Source organism: Mycena indigotica (assembly GCF_014461135.1).
Source record: "Mycena indigotica strain 171206Taipei chromosome Unknown Mind.scaff0005, whole genome shotgun sequence".
Lineage (NCBI taxonomy): Eukaryota > Fungi > Basidiomycota > Agaricomycetes > Agaricales > Mycenaceae > Mycena > Mycena indigotica.
This window is the reverse complement of record NW_023503004.1, coordinates 1071720-1089136: the sequence shown is the minus strand read 5'-3', so window position 1 is coordinate 1089136 and position 17417 is coordinate 1071720. Positions and strand designations below refer to the sequence as shown.

The 17417-nt window shown below is 51.7% G+C and overlaps 4 protein-coding genes across 4 annotated transcripts; 3 read left to right on the top strand and 1 right to left on the bottom strand.

Moving 5' to 3' along the window:
- Window positions 1-2985: 2985 nt before the first annotated feature.
- Window positions 2986-4533, bottom strand: MIND_00571200 (uncharacterized protein; the record flags this gene model as incomplete). Its single annotated transcript, XM_037362477.1, has 11 exons — window positions 2986-3213; window positions 3261-3350; window positions 3396-3598; window positions 3658-3737; window positions 3787-3897; window positions 3942-4020; window positions 4068-4129; window positions 4180-4227; window positions 4281-4305; window positions 4364-4450; window positions 4503-4533. 11 exons carry the CDS (start codon window positions 4531-4533, stop codon window positions 2986-2988), a joined length of 1044 nt encoding a protein of 347 aa, XP_037220398.1.
- Window positions 4534-5507: 974 nt separating this feature from the next.
- Window positions 5508-6964, top strand: MIND_00571100 (uncharacterized protein; the record flags this gene model as incomplete). Its single annotated transcript, XM_037362476.1, has 8 exons — window positions 5508-5537; window positions 5588-5798; window positions 5853-5959; window positions 6013-6071; window positions 6123-6256; window positions 6303-6515; window positions 6562-6726; window positions 6792-6964. 8 exons carry the CDS (start codon window positions 5508-5510, stop codon window positions 6962-6964), a joined length of 1092 nt encoding a protein of 363 aa, XP_037220397.1.
- Window positions 6965-7328: 364 nt separating this feature from the next.
- MIND_00571000 (Peptidylprolyl isomerase) lies at window positions 7329-8523 on the top strand (the record flags this gene model as incomplete). The annotated part of the gene is made up of 4 exons (XM_037362475.1): window positions 7329-7450; window positions 7501-8276; window positions 8326-8467; window positions 8517-8523. Exons 1-4 carry the CDS (start codon window positions 7422-7424, stop codon window positions 8521-8523), a joined length of 954 nt encoding a protein of 317 aa, XP_037220396.1. The 5' UTR covers window positions 7329-7421.
- Window positions 8524-12290: 3767 nt separating this feature from the next.
- MIND_00570900 (uncharacterized protein) lies at window positions 12291-13720 on the top strand (the record flags this gene model as incomplete). Its single annotated transcript, XM_037362474.1, has 5 exons — window positions 12291-12326; window positions 12537-12569; window positions 12628-12893; window positions 12948-13212; window positions 13256-13720. The coding sequence occupies 5 exons, from the start codon at window positions 12291-12293 to the stop codon at window positions 13718-13720; spliced, it is 1065 nt and encodes a 354-aa protein (XP_037220395.1).
- Window positions 13721-17417: the final 3697 nt, after the last annotated feature.

Genomic DNA, 17417 nt, shown 5'->3' with positions numbered 1-17417 from the left:
CAAATAGTTGCGGATCATAGCCATTTCTAAAATCCGCAAAACATTTTCAAATAACATTTTTCCCACAATATTTTTCTATCTTGAATGCCAGTCATTCCAACTAAGTATCTTTACTTGTATCTCTGCTTCAAGTTCCCGCCACCATGCCCAGCATCATCGATGTCCCCCCAATTTGGCACCAGTCCGGGGTCCGGACATATGCTGGAGGGTTCACCATCGAGTCATTGTCCCTTCAAGAGCCACTATACACCAGGCCCATTCACAGCCTGAGCCCACCCCACTGTCACGGTTCAGGTTGGGCCGTCGGGCCCTATATGGCCCATCGGGCCCTCACCACCCTTAGAGCCCTAGGGCTTGACAAGCCCTCATAATTCACAAGCTCAAGGCACTGAGCTACAACCCTAATATCCCAGAGAAGGAACATAATCATGGATCACACTTTAGTCAGCCATCAAGCCATCATGACCCGCCATCAGGGATTATGATGCGCCGCCAGACACCCTTGACAGCGGGCCCAATCGGCCCCAGACAACCACAGGGATCAGGAGGGAGCTCCTTACTGTTGCATTGCCAAACACTCCTTAGTGTCGATTTTGGCATGGCTCCTTTCCAGAGGAATGGTCCCTGGGCTCCTAGCGGAGCGACCAGGGACGACAAGAGACATCCCCTGCTCCATTCTGATTGACCCTCAGCGGGCCCGATCGGCCCCTAGCGCCCACAGTATATAAAGACTAAGAGTATTACTCCTGTACCTTAGGTTTAGCATTGAAGTCTCTTTCTTTGAACCCTACTCCGGCCTGGTCCCCTCAAGTGGGGTTGCTGCGACCATACCCCAGGAAAGGGGCGTCTAGACGACTTCCAACGCTCCAGGCTAGCTTGCCTCATTGACCTGAGCCCTTGGTTGGACTGGACAGCCCAGGCTCTTGTCTCTTATGTTCACCCTTGTCCTAGCCACTCATTCTTGCTCTCTGGCCTCAAACTCTGGGTTCCCCTGGTACGGGGCGATGGGAGGGCGCGGAATAATAATATTAATAAATAATAGTCACACTTGTCACAATAAGTCACGGTGGGCTCTAGTAAGAGCTAGCAACATGCTAGCTAAAGGCTGGCTAGCAGAAGCTAGACATTTAGGCAATGGGGGTGCTAGCAGGCTGCTAGCAGATTTAGCCTAGATTTTACCACTACGGCTCACACTTGTGGTATAAGGCGTAAATCTTTCATATACAAAAAATTATTTTTACCCCATGAGGACCCCCACCCCACGTGCCTCATAAGAAACACCAATGTGCAAATGTATAAGTTATCGTTTCAGCGGCAGTGGCTGATGACTCAACTTATGATAAGATAATCCCCCACAGCCACTCATTGCAAATACAGTGGACTTCAGCAAGGACCAAATGCAAAAAAGAATACAAAGGACTATTGCAATATTTTCTTTTGATACCAGCTAAATTGTAAGGGCAACCCTGGAGACTCCGACAAAAGCCTAGCAGGGGAGGATCAAAAGCGTGAATAAAAGCAACGGAAATACACGGAGGGACCGACCTAGCAGGGGAGGATCCAAAGAGAAAAAACTCTAAGGGTCCGCCTGCTAGGGCGCCAACTATATACTGGTCGTCCGTAACTGCCGACGTAGAGCGCAGAAGGCCTGAGTGGCGTCACAGGCTCTGTCCTAAGGTGACCGTTGGGAGGGTCTTGACGGATCAGTGATTGTGCAGGCGAAGGAGGCCGAGGACAAGGGTCAGGGTAGGTCGGGGCGTCCGAGGGGGCGCTGGTCGGATGTGCCTCGGATGCGCTCGGACGGTCCGAAGGAGGCCGAAGCGGGGGTTCCCCTAACATAAATGCAAAAAAAAAAAAAAAAAAAACTATAATAGAGTGTTTTTAATGACACTACAGCTACCTAATAGTTGTTCAAAGAGGATAATTCATTATGATACTTATATGACAATGAAATTTTACCATATTATGATTACTGTATATTCTATTATTACTATCCTGGAATTTTGATAGTAATATAATTAGTGCTGGCCATAAATAAATATTTTCGAATAAATATTAAATATATTATGAATATTATGAATATAATATAATGTCAGCGCAGACCTGGAATATTAATATACCTGAATATGATATAATATATCCTGAATACATTATATTACTGCCTAGGAATATTCAATTATACTCAGGTATTCAACCATTCCTGGTTTTAGTATATCTATGGAATATATACTGTACTATTATTAATCCTGTTATGGTTATATTGTCATTTTGTCTGGAATTTTACTGTGGTCATAACGAGTTTCTCTGGTCCCAAACCAGCCCAAAATGGTAATTTCAAATATTCTGTGTCTATGGTGTGCAGACCTACCATATAAGGCAGCAGGCCACATGAAAGTTGGCCATTGGCTAAGTTGTACATCTCTGCACAAGGTCACTGGCCTATAAGATTGAATGAAACTACAGTATTCTCTCATCTCAAGTATATACAATGTCTGATGTCTTGCCCAATAAAGATAATGTCATTGGGTATCATTACCAAGGAATGGCTAAAGATAGGTTTGGCAGACGATGATGACTCCTTAGGCCTTAGAGTCATATTCCAGATCACTAGATTATATTTGAAAGCTACTCATATCAAATTGGATATCTAAGAGGAAATATGAATATAATATACCACAAATATAATATTCTTCCAAGTATGCAAATATGATATAATATCTGAATTGCATATTATATTTGTATTTGGCCAGCACTAAATATGATAATGAGCCAGGATTAAGCTGCAATGTCAGGTGTTCGTTTAGAAATCATGGACTTGTGACATGTATTGTTATGGTGTTCTACTTTCTTTCCCAAAGACCCAACATTTTGACGCCAAGTGATGCAAATCGACTGAAAGCCTTCCATTTTTTGGATAGATTTCATTCCACAAGCATGCGAACTGCCATATGATCATTACTACCGAGTCCCATTGCGACTGCTGTACTACACAACATGCACCGACTCCTCCACGGCGACCATGATACGCGACTTGCGATCGCGCTCCATCGACTCCTTCGGGCCTGCCATCTGGCTTGCGTCGTCGTCGAGGTCCACGAAGCTCGTGTCGTGGTCATGCCCGTGGCCGTTGTTCTGCTGGCGGAACACGATGCTCTGCTTGTTGGACAGTGTATCCGAAGGTGTCGTTGCCGCGCTACGGCCGCGGGTGTGGCCCTGTGGCCTATGAGCGCTCCGGAGGGGACGAAGAGATGCGGGGATACCTCTGTCAGTACCTCGCCGAGCGAAATGGCGGTCGCCATCCCGCCGGTCATCCGTATGGAGTCGCGGGAGTTCAAGACATGTAGGAGCGTCTGGGTCTTTCAGTCGTGCTCCTGGGGGAGACAAAGGACACCCACGTTTGTGTATATCCGCCCAATGGGGTACGCAAACGTGAGGTAGAGATTCGACTGGCGGAAGAACGTGAACGAGAAGAGGTCGCCCATCGCGAACACCGAGGCAAAGACGCCCGTCTCGATCGCGCCGTAGATCAGTCGGTTGATCATCGCATCGGTCTTGCGGAAGCCTGTGCGCGAGCGAATGAGCGAGAAGATTAGCGCACCTGTTGGAAATGTCAGCGAATGGCCCGTCCGCGTCGATTGCCAGTAGTGGGACACGCACCAGAGATGCCGAGGTCGGAAACCGACTGGAACGAGAGCCACAAGATTACCCATTTCACGAGCGGCGGGAACTTTTCGACGCTGCCGCAGAGACTAAGCATCAGAAAGGCGGAAAGTAGAGGCGACGCACGTCCCAAGAATGCCGGAGTATATCCCTGCGGTGCATCCGAATGCAAAACTGAGCACCGATGTGGTGCCGAGGAAAGCCACCAGGGCGACGTTGCGGGTTAAAGAGTGGACCCTGCATTCATAAGACCCGAGTACACAATAAATGGAATCGCTCACCTGTAGAGAAGGAACGCCTGTGTCAACAGCGCAGCGACAGCATCGGCAGTCGCAGTGAAAGGGATGACCCAGTTAACAACTACAAAAGGTCAGGCTTGCTGCTGCTTGAATGGCCGGCGCACGCACTGGCGAAGCTCGCAAGATCGCCGTAGTTGGTCACGGCCACGTCCCATACGGCGTAAAACTCGCTAAAAATCATACGTAAAAGGGGCCGGCGGAGAACATGCAGAACACGCACACCCCACTGTGGATGGTATCGAGTATGAGCAGCATCCAGACGATTGCCCTGTCGCGCGCGCGTTCAGTTAAGACTTCAATTGTCGAGGAGAAGTGTGTCACCGAATCCACGCCGGGTCCTTTGTTCCTGCTCGCCAGTGACGGCAGTCAGCAACGGCCAAGACGCGAGCAAAGGGAAAACATACGCGAGGAGCCATTGAAGTATGTCAGGAACTGGCCAAGGACGAGGCCGTACAGCAGGGTGTTGAAGAGCACACCCATGAGATTGAGGCCTGTGTCGCCGTCAACGGAGCTCTATCGTCAGGGCCTTTGAGACGTCCTCACCAACTAGCAGCGCAGTGGGCGATGCAGGCATCTTTTGGTATGTAGGGTGGAGAGTCGAGAGTTTAGAAGGGGGGTAGGTGTTAGCGGAGGGAAGAAAGTGGGGGGAGAATCGGTCGATGGCGAGCCCGATTACATATACTTAGACGGACCGCAAGGAGAGTATGTAGCCTTATGAAGCGAGCCTCGCATACGGATGTATATGTACGAGAGGCATTGACAACGGCGGTGACGACAATGCGCTGCTTTCCGCGGCATATGCATTCAATGGCGTGCTGTGGTTTCGAAGCAGTTGAAGAGCAATAGGCGCTATGTTGGGAAGGAAAATTGGACCAACACTCCGGCTTTCTATTCGCGATGGAGCGCGCGCGAACCGCGTTTGGGAGCAGAGGACATGCGACGACGGAGGTGAGGCGACCCAGCTTGGCGGACGGCGCTGAGACGTGATAGGCGACAGACGGAATAGTGAGTGTACGTCAGTAGTTTATTTTTATGTCGGCGGATGAGTCGAAGCCTAATTGCAGGCAGCTGAGGGTGAATTATCGCAGATATTGATATGACGCTGGGCAGAGGTCAAATGTCTGAGGGGCTGGTGGCGTTTCCGTGTTAAAATTCAAGCAGATGAAGATTGGGAGCAGTCGGCACCGATGGGGAAAGGTTGACAAGCCGAGGGGAATATACGGCGAATGGGCCGGCGCCGGACACTTGGAACGACAGCGAGTGGGAAACCGCGCCAAAGAAAGAGCGCGACGTGGCCAATGGTCGTCCGTGGGCGACTCAAAAGCCTCGCGGGGTGCTTCCAGAACAACGAGCAATGTCTTCCGGAGCACAAGTCTGGGAGTGCTGCCTTGGTGCTGCCGGATGTGCGCCTTCGAAACCCACGTCCCCACATATCAGACGCGTGGCCTGACAAGCGACAGAATCCACGGCCGCCGACAAACCACATAAAGATGTCGTGAGGCGGAGGAGACCCATCTCTTCGTGTTACGACAATCTTGCCCTCAAACCATGCCCATCCCGCAGTACCCGCTCAGCGTCGTAAGCCTACCCTCTGCTTCCTTCCGCTCGACTAACTGGTCTTCGCAAAGCTTCTGACCGGCGCAACCGGCTTTGTCGGGGGAACGGCGCTGTCGGCCTTCCTCGAGCGACCGGACTACCTTGCGGGGAATGTTCGACTAACCGTGCTCGTGCGGGGCGAGGCGCGCGCAGCGGTTCTCCGTGAGAAGATTGGAGTGGAGGTGTTGGTGGCCGATTTGGCAGATGTGGATGTGGTCAGGGCGGCGGCAAGGGAGGCGGACGGTGGGGACTTCAAGGTTCTTCAATGCTGTTGTGCGCTGACGTTTCTGCTGGCAGTGATCCTCCACACGGCAAATGCGGACCACCCGCCATCGGCGCGGGCGATGCTCGAGGGGTTGAAGGAGCGATATGAGAAGACGGGAGTGCAGAGTGTGTTCATCCACGTGCGTCGTCTTGCTTCCTCATGCAGCTCCTGGCTCAGCAAAAAGGAACGCAGTCCTCGGGAACGGGAGCGTTGACCGACAACGCGAAAGGGCAGTTTGCGTCTGAGAAGATGTACGCTTTTCTGCTGTTGGCCTTGAGCAACGACTCAAGTCCATCGAATAGATACCAGGACGAAGACTGCACTGATATTCGTGCCATCCCAACCTCCTACGTCCACCGCGAGACCGACAACATGATCATGCAGGCGAGCATCGACGGCTATGTTCGCGGCTATGTCGTTATGCCGCCGTTGATATGTGTGTTCCTCTGTCGTGACCCGCCTCCCGAGCTGAAGTCAGTTAGACGGACGAGGCACGGGGCTGTTCAGCCGCACCTCCGTACAGATCCCCGCCCTTATCCGCGCCGCGCTCAAGCTTCGGCAATCCATTCACGTCGGCCCCGGCCTTCCATTGTGGAACGGCGTACACGTGCAGGATCTCGTCAGGCTGTACTTCGTCCTCCTGGACGACGCATTGAGCAGAACCCCTAAGGCGCCCACCGGTTCAGATTGCTTTTGTATGTCATTTTACCGTTCTAGCAGACAACTTGATTAGATGTTTAGACTTCTGCGCCACGGACACGTACCAGTGGCGCGAGCTCGCGGGCGAGATTGGTAGGCGACTGCATGCAAAAGGCGCAATACCAACGGCGGAGCCACGCACGCTTCAGCCAGAAGAAGTGCAGATGGCGCTCGGGGAGTGGAGCGATTTTGCGTACGGGAGCAATTGTGCGTGCTTCCACTCCGCACCTTTCTTGTCCTTCGCCCCTCCTCCTGACTAACCAAACACCCAGCGCGCTCCGTCGCAGGCAAGGCCCTCAGCATTGGCTGGACACCAGCGCATCCTGTGGGTGGAACGGGCCTGTTTGACTCGATTGAGGCGGAATACGAGGCGGTGCTGGAGGAGGGCGCGGATGAGAAGCCAAAGGTCCACAACGACGAGACGGACCGCGCGGTTGGCGCGTAGTGTGCATGGAACAGAACGAGTTAGAATCCGAATGACATCGTGGTTCAGGGAAGAAAAAAAATGAGTCATCAGTTGGTCATCACACTGGCGTCAATATCAGATATCATGATCCGACGGCAGTGTCATCACATCATCCTGCCTACGTCAGCAAGTTGTGTTGTCGCCCAGATTTGGCCCGTGCATGTCGGCCTTCGCCCATGGGCCATGTATCGTAGTCTTGCCGTCATTGCGCATTCCCACTGGATATTCAGCGAGGACGACGTCCATAATGAGTTGGTGCAAGGAGAACCGGAAACAACCGAAGACGGATCACCGCCGGTAACAGAACGCATTTACGCAACACTCCTTGCTTTCGCCCACCATGGACGACGACGACCACCCCCGCCTGCCCCCTGAGTTGGAGCGGCACATCTTCCGCATTGCTGCGTGTAACGACGCCCGGGAGGTGCCGAACCTCATGCTCGTCGCTGGCCGCGTGAAAGAGTGGTGCGTGTGCTGTTGCCAGCCGCGCTCACAGATGATAAACGCCGCTGCAGGGTGGAGCACCTCGCCTGCCACACGATGATCGTGACCTCCTCCCTCTCCCACATCGACTTCATATCGCAGACCATCCGACAGATCACCCGGCCAGGCTTCGACCGCCTAGCGCAGCGCAAGGGCACGGCGTTTCTGGCTGCCGCCGTCAAGAGTATCCTTCTCTCGTACGAACTCAGTAAGGACGACATCCGCGAAATCCTGACGATCTGCTCCGGTATCGAAGAGTTCATAATTTATTCCGGTGTGCGCGTCTACGGTGCTTTAGACCTGCTGCCCAAACTCCGCCGTCTGCGCTGCTCCATCGGCCAGTTCTTCGACATTTATGATCCCGACGTCGTGGCAGGGCTGTCTGCGCAGCCATCGCTCGCGAACGTCACGCACTTGGAACTATTCCTCGTCGGGCTCCATGACGAACCATTTCCGGTGTGGATCCAGGCCCTCTCCCTCCCTGCGCTCACCCACTTCGCGACGTCTTCCCACGCCCTGATCCTCGAAAAGTACCCCGACCTCAACGAGGCCGTCCTCGACGCGCTAACGGACCCCGAGCGGCCGTTCGCCATCTTCGTTGTGGTCGACTATATGATGCTCCTGCAGGACGAGTCGCCGCTGAAGCTCAAATTGGACAAGAAGCTCTCCGCACACCCCGGCTTTGTGCACTTCTCCCACGGGCGCGGGGCGTGGGCGACCGACTGGAGCAACCACACACTCGGCGGGGACGACTTTTGGTCATATGCCGACGAGTTTGCGCGGAAGCGGAGAAGTGGAGAGCTACCTAGTGAGCATAGAGCCGTACACCATTTTCGTCATGCTGATGAACACCTTAGAAGACAAATTCGAACTGCTGGATCCAAGCGCGATACCCGAAGCTGAAGCCGAGGCCGAAGCTGAGGCCGAAGTTGAGGCTGAAGCTGAGGCAACAGAGGAGGATGATGAGGACGAAATTCTTGTGGAAGAGAGCGATACCGAGTTGACTTCCATTACTCTGTATCTTCTCCCATATTAATAGTCTTTATAGCCTATAGGCCAAGGGGGGTTCAAGATACAAAACATGGATATAGGTCGGAAAGTTTTTTTCCGACCCTCTGGGGACCCCCCTCCCCCCTCCTGCAATATGACGCAATAAGTTCCCATGATTCACATCATGTGACTACTGATAGATAATTTTTTTTAAAAAAAAAGTGGGATAAAAAATTCAATCTTTGTGAAACTTTTTTTTTGCAAAAAATTTTAAAGACCCGTATACCTGCACTGGTTTGGCCTACCCGTGCAGTTGCCTATGTGTGGTACCCCAGGCCGCAAAACCTAAAGTCTGCACTGTTGAGGCTTAGAGATATTGCTGAGGATAGTGTAGCCATTAGGACTGAATCTAGAACTTGGGAAGAAACATTGTAATATATGATTTTGTAAGGGACTGAGATCAAGGTCCTAGCAGGGGAGGATCCCAAAAGAAGAAACTCTAAGGGTCTGCCTGCTAGGGAGCTGACTATATACTGCTTGGCCATAGCTGCTGCTGGGCGGCATCACAGGCAAGGTCCCAGGGTGACCATCGGGAGTAGGTGTTGACAAATCAGTGATTGTGTGGGCGAGATGGAGGGCCAGACCGGAATCAGAACTGGAATCAGAATCATCTCCGAGGGGCCAAAAGGGAGGTTCCCCTGACAGTCTCCGGGAGAAGGCATGAGGTTGACTCATGTTACGGCTGGGCTTGTGGTACAGCATGAAGTTGAACCAGAGAGGAAAAGCAACCACTGGGCCTGTCTCTGGTTGAGGTGCTGTGTCTTCTTGAAGTACTCCGAATTCTTATGGTCAGCCCAAATCTCGACAGGGTGCATGGTGCCCTCGAGAAAGTGTCTATACTCCTCAAGTGATGAGCATCGCTGTCAGCGTCGGGCTCGGGCCGTATCGGGACATCAGGTGGTCCAACTGCGAGTGGGTCTGAGGAGCACGAAGATGGGTTTTAAGCCCGGAGAATAGACAATATTAGCCTAGCGACTACATCCTGTAAGTACAGTTTTCATACGCTCAGATATTAGGGATGGATCGGATAGGCGCTAGGTCCCAGGGCGGATCGGATGGGCACTGCGTAGGGCCTGCAGGGGTGAAGGGAAGGGGTTGGAAGAATGGGGAGTGTTGAGGAGTATGGCGGTTGTGCAGGCCCATGCGGGCCCGAACGGCCCCGTGGCCTGGTAGTTCGACCTGAACCGTGACAATTGCATTGTCATGGACCTTGTAGTTGCACTAGACATTATTTAAGCTTTTGGAATAGAATGCCACAGGGTGCCACCTCCTGTCCAGGGTGGATTGCGGAAGAACCGTCCCCATCGCATAATCACAGCTGCAGAGATCCTCTCTCAAGTCGGAAAGGCCGTGTGTCGTCCAGCCTTGCCAAAATTGGTTTTGAGTTGACCAAGTCCCAAGTCCAATGCTGGTCCTTGTTGGTGAGCGCAAAGAGACTTAGAGGACACACAGGGGCTGAGAAGTCCCCAATGAACTAGTAGTAGAAATTAGCAAACCTAAGGAACTGTTGGACATCCTTCTTGTTTTCTGGAGATGGCCAAGCAGAAATACCTGTGACTTTAACAGAGTCCATTTCAATGTGGTCATGGGAGATGACTCCAAGGTACTCAATTGACGATTTTTTGAAGTTGCACTTCTCTGCTCGTAAGATCTACCTCCTGGATGATCAGCAGGTATTTCCAATTTTTGATACTAAATACATCTATGTACAATAAGAACTGATGGAGAATAAAACATAAAAACCTCCAAGTCATAAAAGGTGCGGAGGTGGTGTGCAATCAGCTGGTGCCAACTTTTCTGAAAACAGCAATTACAAAATCAAGTGCAATTATTTCTAGAAAAAAAAGTTAGGCATGAATTAGGAGTGTGGCCTCTGGAGATACATTCAGTAGCACCTTAATAGTTTGGATTGCTGCTCACATTGCAGGAAGAGCTGCAAGACACAGACTTAACAGTGCTATGGGTTGTCACGTCTCTGAAAGACCAGCTGCTCAATTTGCAGAAGATCATATTCTAGCCCAATGAGGGCAAGACGTGAGATACCCTTCGCCAAATACAAGATTGTCCCATTTTAATAAATTTATCAGGGGGGTCGGCAGCATGACCCCCATGACAAACTGGATGTTTCGTCAGCCGCTCAGCGGCTGTGTGAGTGACAAAATTTTTTGTTAGTGGGAGCGGGCAGGCCGGGTGCCATCACCCGGGCCAATTCGTCAGCTCTGTTGGCACCTCAGTTTTCATGGGGGTGTGATGTGTGACAATTGATTAAAATAGAACAGTACCACTTTACTGCACACCTCCATGTTGTCCAACACAGTAGCCCAGCAAATAGTAGCATGATTTAATGCAGCAAAAGTGCAGCATGCTAAAGATCAGACAGTATTTTATTGCTCTTCTTGTCAGCTAGGCATCTAATCCGCAGTTTTGAAAAAGAACTTGAGCATTTGTTGAGGATCTGCAACAATATTAATGCAGCAAAGGGTAAATTCCATGGCTGTAGCAGTGAGCAAGTCCATTTACACTTGCAATGCTAGACCTTTCACCTGTGATAGCAAACCAAGACCCAATTTGATAGCTGTTATGTGAAATTTCAGGAGATTTGCAAGAAGGAGGAGGACATTGCTGCATCAATGTGTGTGATGAATAACCATAAGATGAATAGATATTGTACAGGATATCAATCTTATTATTTAGGTACCCGTGGCAGTGCTAGAATCACCTATATAATCACAGGGGTTTGAGAAAAATAGGCGCTGAAAGGAGTTATTGACAACCTGTGCACAAAAATGAATATTTTGGCAGTTATAGTATAGGAATTTTTGAGATCCTTCTAAATCAGGACACTTTAGAACCAAAAGAATGGGCTGTGACCTGTGACCTGCTGAAATATTTCGGCCAAAAAATCTGATATGACCATGACCACCAAATTGAATGAAATGGGTATTTGATACCATAATATAGAAGTTGATTTCTTGTACATCAATTTCTGCAACTTTTATTACATGATTATTTATAAATCCTGCTTAGGGGACTATGTTTTGCGTGGAACCCCGGTGGGTATACTACGTGAGGATAAATGAACGAAGGAGTTTGCACAGTTGTCTCTTTGTGCAATCATAATTGATACCACACGGAAATGACGCGCGCGTGTCGAGGCTCGAACGCACGTCGCCAGCTTACGTTTTTAGGCGCTTGTCGGATCATCCATCAGATATCAAACTTCCTTGTCATGCCACGTCGACGACCCTTTAACGCCCACCCCCAATCCGGCGGCCTCTGCGGGCGCGATGGTGAAACAGCCGCAACGGACCCGAGACTGCGAATGCACACCCAACTTATGCTGTTGCGCAGGCTGCGTGGCTGCTCGGAACATCTAGCGCAGCTCGGAACATCTAGCGCAGCGCGGGCCCAAGCGCAGCCTTTCTCATCAGTGCCAGGAGCGCCAGCCTCGCCGCACTTAGAATAACTGCTAAACGATGACGACCCTCGCTACTATGACACGGCCAGTGCCGCGTCCGTTGTCACTCGGCATCCCCATCGAGCGCCGCTTTGTTCGGCCAAACTGAAGACCCCGCTCCCAGCGCGGATCCGTCTCTGCATTGATCATGAAGGGAGCGCCGATCCTCGTCAGCTAGGCGCCCACTCCGCCCGCCGACGCAATTTAGTCGGACGCACGCACCGCCTTGACCCGCATCCGCGTCACGATGACGCAGTGCCCTCGATCCTAATGCATTCGCAACGCTATATATGCGCTGTAGTATGGTGTGTTGGCATGAACCCTTTCCACACACACTCGCCGCAGCCTCAGGTAGTTGCCGGTAGCACGCATCAGCCACCGCCACGCGCCGCGTAATATTGTTTCACGTCAGGCCTAGGCCACACGCTCAACAGCACAACAACTCAACAGCAGCGGTCGGGGCAGCTGAGCCCGGGCGCGCATTCGGGGATAGCCATCCATCCATCATCTGTCCTGCGGCCGGGGCGTGGGGCGTGACCCCAGAGTCATCGTCACACGCAGGCTGTTGTAAGACGGAGTCATTTCCCAAATTTGGTGCGTGCCGACATCTCCAATGGGGCGGCTACATCATGCTTATTATACTGCGTTACAGCTCGAGCTCGCGTCTTGTTTTCGCTCCCCACCCCGCCCTAGAGCCATGTCTTCCCCTCCCGGAGCGCGACCGCGCGCCAGTCTAGACAGAAGAGAGGTGCGCTGGAGTTTGACAATCGAGGCGTATTCGGCGATGAATACGCCGGAGTCGTGGACTTCCGCGTTGCCGTCAGTGGACGACACTGACACTGACATACCTACTCGACTTGAATCCCCACCAGAGCGGCACGAGCAGCTTCCGGTCGCCGAAACGCCCCCACGGCTCCCGTTGCGTTTCCTACCGCCCACACCACATCCCAACGCTGATGTCCCCCTGCCCAGCCCCGACTCCACGAGTAGAATGCGAACAACTCTAACACTGCCTCTGCGCCAGACTGAGACTGTGATCCCCGCCGAACCACGCCGATTACAGCTCCACCCGGCATTGGCCCCGGCGACGGCGCTCACGCTCGACCTATCTTTCCCCTCCGATGCTTTCCAAGCCAACCCCCTTCTGACGGCCGACCTTCTCCTCACCCCCCGCCTGCAGCCCCCCGCGCAACTCACTGACAATCCGTCTTTCCACACCGCCCGGCGCGCCGATGGAGTTCAAGACACGCGTCGAAGTCCGCTCTAAGACGATTGGACAGGCGTTCGTCAGCATCGGCGATGTCTTGTCCAAGATTCATCGCACCATCCGGGCGTACGACTCGGGCCAGGTCCCCGCGTCGCCGACCATCAGCACCATCAGTTGCGGATCGGGCTCCGGATCAAGTGCCCGGGGCTCGCCGTCGCCGTCGCCGACCCACCCGAGCGCGCCGTATTCGCCCATGCAGGCCGCGGAGACGCTCCAGCGGTACCTCGCGCGCCGCGTCGCAACTGTGAACGGGTTCTGTCCAGACCGCCCGCTGTCCGTGCAGCGCGGGAACATCGAGCGCGAGGGCGAGGGTGGGGCACGTGTCGTCGACCGATTCGTGGGGCACACGCTCTTCGCGGGGCTTCTGCCGCTTCAGGGTGCCACCGAACTTCACTTCCAGCTCGTGCTAGCTGTGCCTGAGCGCTACCGGGAGGCTCCGCCAACGCCTCCGAGTCCGCGCGGTGCCGATTTAATGTGATGTGATTCCCCCCGTGTACTGCTTAGTCTAGGGTGCAGGATTGAATTCTAGGGGGTTATTAAAACCGGTTTGAACTCCCAGCCGATTTACAAACCGGTTTGCAAACAGGGATTGATTAAAATTGCCTAAAATGGCAATTTTTAACCTTTTGAATCATTTTTTTGTACTAGCATATGTATTTACTTGTCTTTTTACACCATTCCTCAAGCTTTCAGGGTGCCCCTTGCTATCCTAAGTTATATTCTGTGTTGTCTGTATATGGTGTGACCCTATCACCGATGTGACAGTAACACTTTGAGCCTTTAAAAGACCTTTAGTGACATTACATAGAGAGTAACAATGGTTGATTAGTATGCTACCTCTATAGCTGTAACTATAGCTGCTACAGTATACACCAAAGTCTGTCTAAAACCAGTAAATTGCCTAACTTTCCCACATGTGATGTGTTTTGAAACAGCACTTTTTCTGAAAATAATTAAAAACCGCGGTTTGAAACAGCTGTTTCAAAACGCGGTTTGAAACACCACTTAAATCCTGCACCCTAGCTTAGTCTGTGCGGGTTTGATGTGTTTTATCTATGGAGTTGTTCTGTAATTGTTTCTTAAACATTGTAGCCATTAATTGTTACCCTGCCCTTCTATGGTGGTCACTTTGGGGTCCTGGGGAAATATTCCCCCCCCACATATTGTCACAATTTTCGCATTTTGCGCGATTTTTCCACATAAGTTGGGTAGCGCAATAAATTCTGTTACACCATTAGCAGAAAAGTCGCGGGGATACTCAGCAACATATTTATTTTGATAGTGCGACTTTTTTTTGCAACTTAAAGGGCGACTTTTCTGCTGAATACCAGTGGCCAAACTGGTTCATCACCCCAATATGGCATTCACTGCTATCCAGAGCCAAACCTTATTTACACATCACCAAAGCTATCCAAGGGGGAAGCGTGATGGCATCAATGCACATGACGCCAGTCGGTCGGTCCCCCCAGTGGGCCTTGAACTTTTTTTTTATAGTGAATTTTTTTTTCAAGTATTAGACATTAATTATTGCTGTTCTCACCTGATAGGGCGCGGATCAAAACAAGTCGATATATACGGAAAATGTAGTCGACACTAAATAGCTTGTTTCTCCACCAATACACGTCTGTTTCCCCTGCAAGTATGTGCGTTCGAATCGCCTTTTTGAGGCGCATCGAATGGCACTAGAATTTACGTGAAATTGTGGGATTTAATTTCACGTCTCGTCCAGCTTTCCCTCGACAACAAGCACTTGTAACATGATTTGACGCGAGTTTACACACTGCTAGGTATACCTATAACCTTTACCAAGGCTCTGGCAACTGTCGTAGGACCTGTGAAGCTAGCGAAGAGTGTGTGTGTTATGATCAATGTGACCGCAAAGGCTCTTAGCTTTGACGACCACCACCATGCCGCGTGGTGGTCAGCCTCAGGCTCGGGCGCCTCGACAAGTCATTCGCAAGCAATACTCCAAGGATCTCAAAGATCTGGCTGTCTACCAGCGCCATGTTCTTGGCAAGAAACCCACAGAAATTGCCATCGACATCCGAATGCCTCTTCGCTGTGTTCAGCGCTGTCTGAAGACTCATAAAGACACTGGGCGGGCCTATCGGTTGGGAATTGGTGGAATGGAGGCTATTATGGACTGGGAGCTTTGCAATGTGCGTCTTCTTCATTTCCTGTGATATTTAGTGCTTAGGCTATCTAGTTTTTGGCTGCTGCGCTGGCACGAAGTTGCGACACATATCTTGACGAGCTCAAGACTGAGATCCTAGCGGTATACAACCTCCATGTCTCCATTGCTACGATTTCTCGCACCCTAAAACACCTTGGGTTGAGCAAGAAGCGGGTATGTCTATGGTCTACAACTCTATATTACTTGAATTGATATCTCCCCAGCTTTCTCGTGTTGCATCTGAACGTGATGAAGATCAGCACCGCCAATTCATCTATGACATTGGCCATTTCCATGTCGACTACCTCGTTTTTGCTGATGAGTCTGCTGTAAATGTCCTCACAACTCATCGTCTTGAAGGATGGGCGGCAGTTGGAAAGAGAGCTACCAAGAATTGTGAGTTCGTGCGAGGGCCATATATGGAAAGGCTACGACGCGTCGCACGACCAGTGGGTCCGCTTCGACCGTGTCTTCGCCCCGGAGAAAATCGCGGAGTTCTACCGTAAGGACCCTGGCAACCCACGACACATCGCCTCCGCGACCTTCGACTCGATTCCGTTCCGGTCTATGCGTCGGGACACCGCATTCAAAGGGGGGGGTGATGTCAGGGGAACCTCCCTTTCGGCCCGGAGACGCGCCCGATTCCGGTCCGGCCCTCCATCTCGCCCGCACAATCACCGATCTGTCAACGCCCTCCCGACGGTCGCCCTGGGACCTCGCCTGCGACGCCGCCCAAGCCTTCTGTGCCCGACAGCGGCAGCTACGGACAAGCAGTATATAGTCAGCTACCTAGCAGGCGGACCCTTAGAGTTTCTTCTCTTTGGATCCTCCCCTGCTAGGTCAGCTTCATTTGTATTCGCTTACCAATGTTCACGCTTTGCATCCTCCCCTGCTAGGACCTTGATCTCAGGCCTCCGGGGTTGCCCCTACAGCTTCGTGCGAGCAGGGAAGCCATATACTGTTGATATGAGTAGAGATTAGGGAGAAAGAAGGACACACATTATCCGGCAGCAATGCCAACGTTACGACAGTTATCTTACCCTTGTCTTTATCATACTTCTCTGCAACGCGCTGACGGAAATCATCCCAACTATCTTCACTAAGGAGCACGGCACTTCCACGAGAAAACTTGTACTGCATTAACGGCTGGACAGCGACATCAGAGCATCCGACATGATCAAAAACAGCGAGTTCAGCTTCGTCGTAGGTGCTATCGAAGGGAATATCCAGTTTGGCTGTGGTAATGGAGTTGCAGGCAATAGTCGGGGCTTCAAATTTGAGAACTATGCAACTTGTAAATCAAGAAAGCTAACAAGATTCAGCACGCACCAGTCGGCACTAATTTTTCCTTTTCTTTCGCTTTTCCCTTGACCTGAGCAGTTGGCTTGCTTGCCGTTCTTCCTTTGGTTTGTCCTTTGGCTTTTGATTTCTGAATTGCAGTGGCTGCGGTTGGGTGGTAAGCTAAGAACAGGTCAGATCGAGGAACACACCTTGCTTGGCCTTGCGGTCGAATACATTCTTGGCCAAATTCTCCGGCTCTGGTAGCTCATCCTCCTCTTCGTTGCTCTCAATATTGAATTCCGAGTCAGCTGCAGCGGGGGGGGGGTGAGATTTGACAGGTCGACAAGATTATAACAGATGTACTGTTTGTCTTGCGGCGCAGCTTCTTGTGTGGTGGGCTTTGTTCGATTATTTCAACTATATGTCAGGGGAACCTCCCTTTCGGCCCCTCGGAGACGCCTCCGATTCCGGTCCGACTCCGGTTCCGTCTCCGGTCCGGCCCTCCATCTCGCCCGCACAATCACCGATCCGTCAACGCCCTCCTGACGGTCGCCCTGGGACCTCGCCTGCGACGCCGCCCAAGCCTTCTGTGCCCAACAGCGGCAGCTACGGACAAGCAGTATATAGTCAGCTACCTAGCAGGCGGACCCTTAGAGTTTCTTCTCTTTGGATCCTCCCCTGCTAGGACCTTGATCTCAGGCCTCCGGGGTTGCCCTTACAG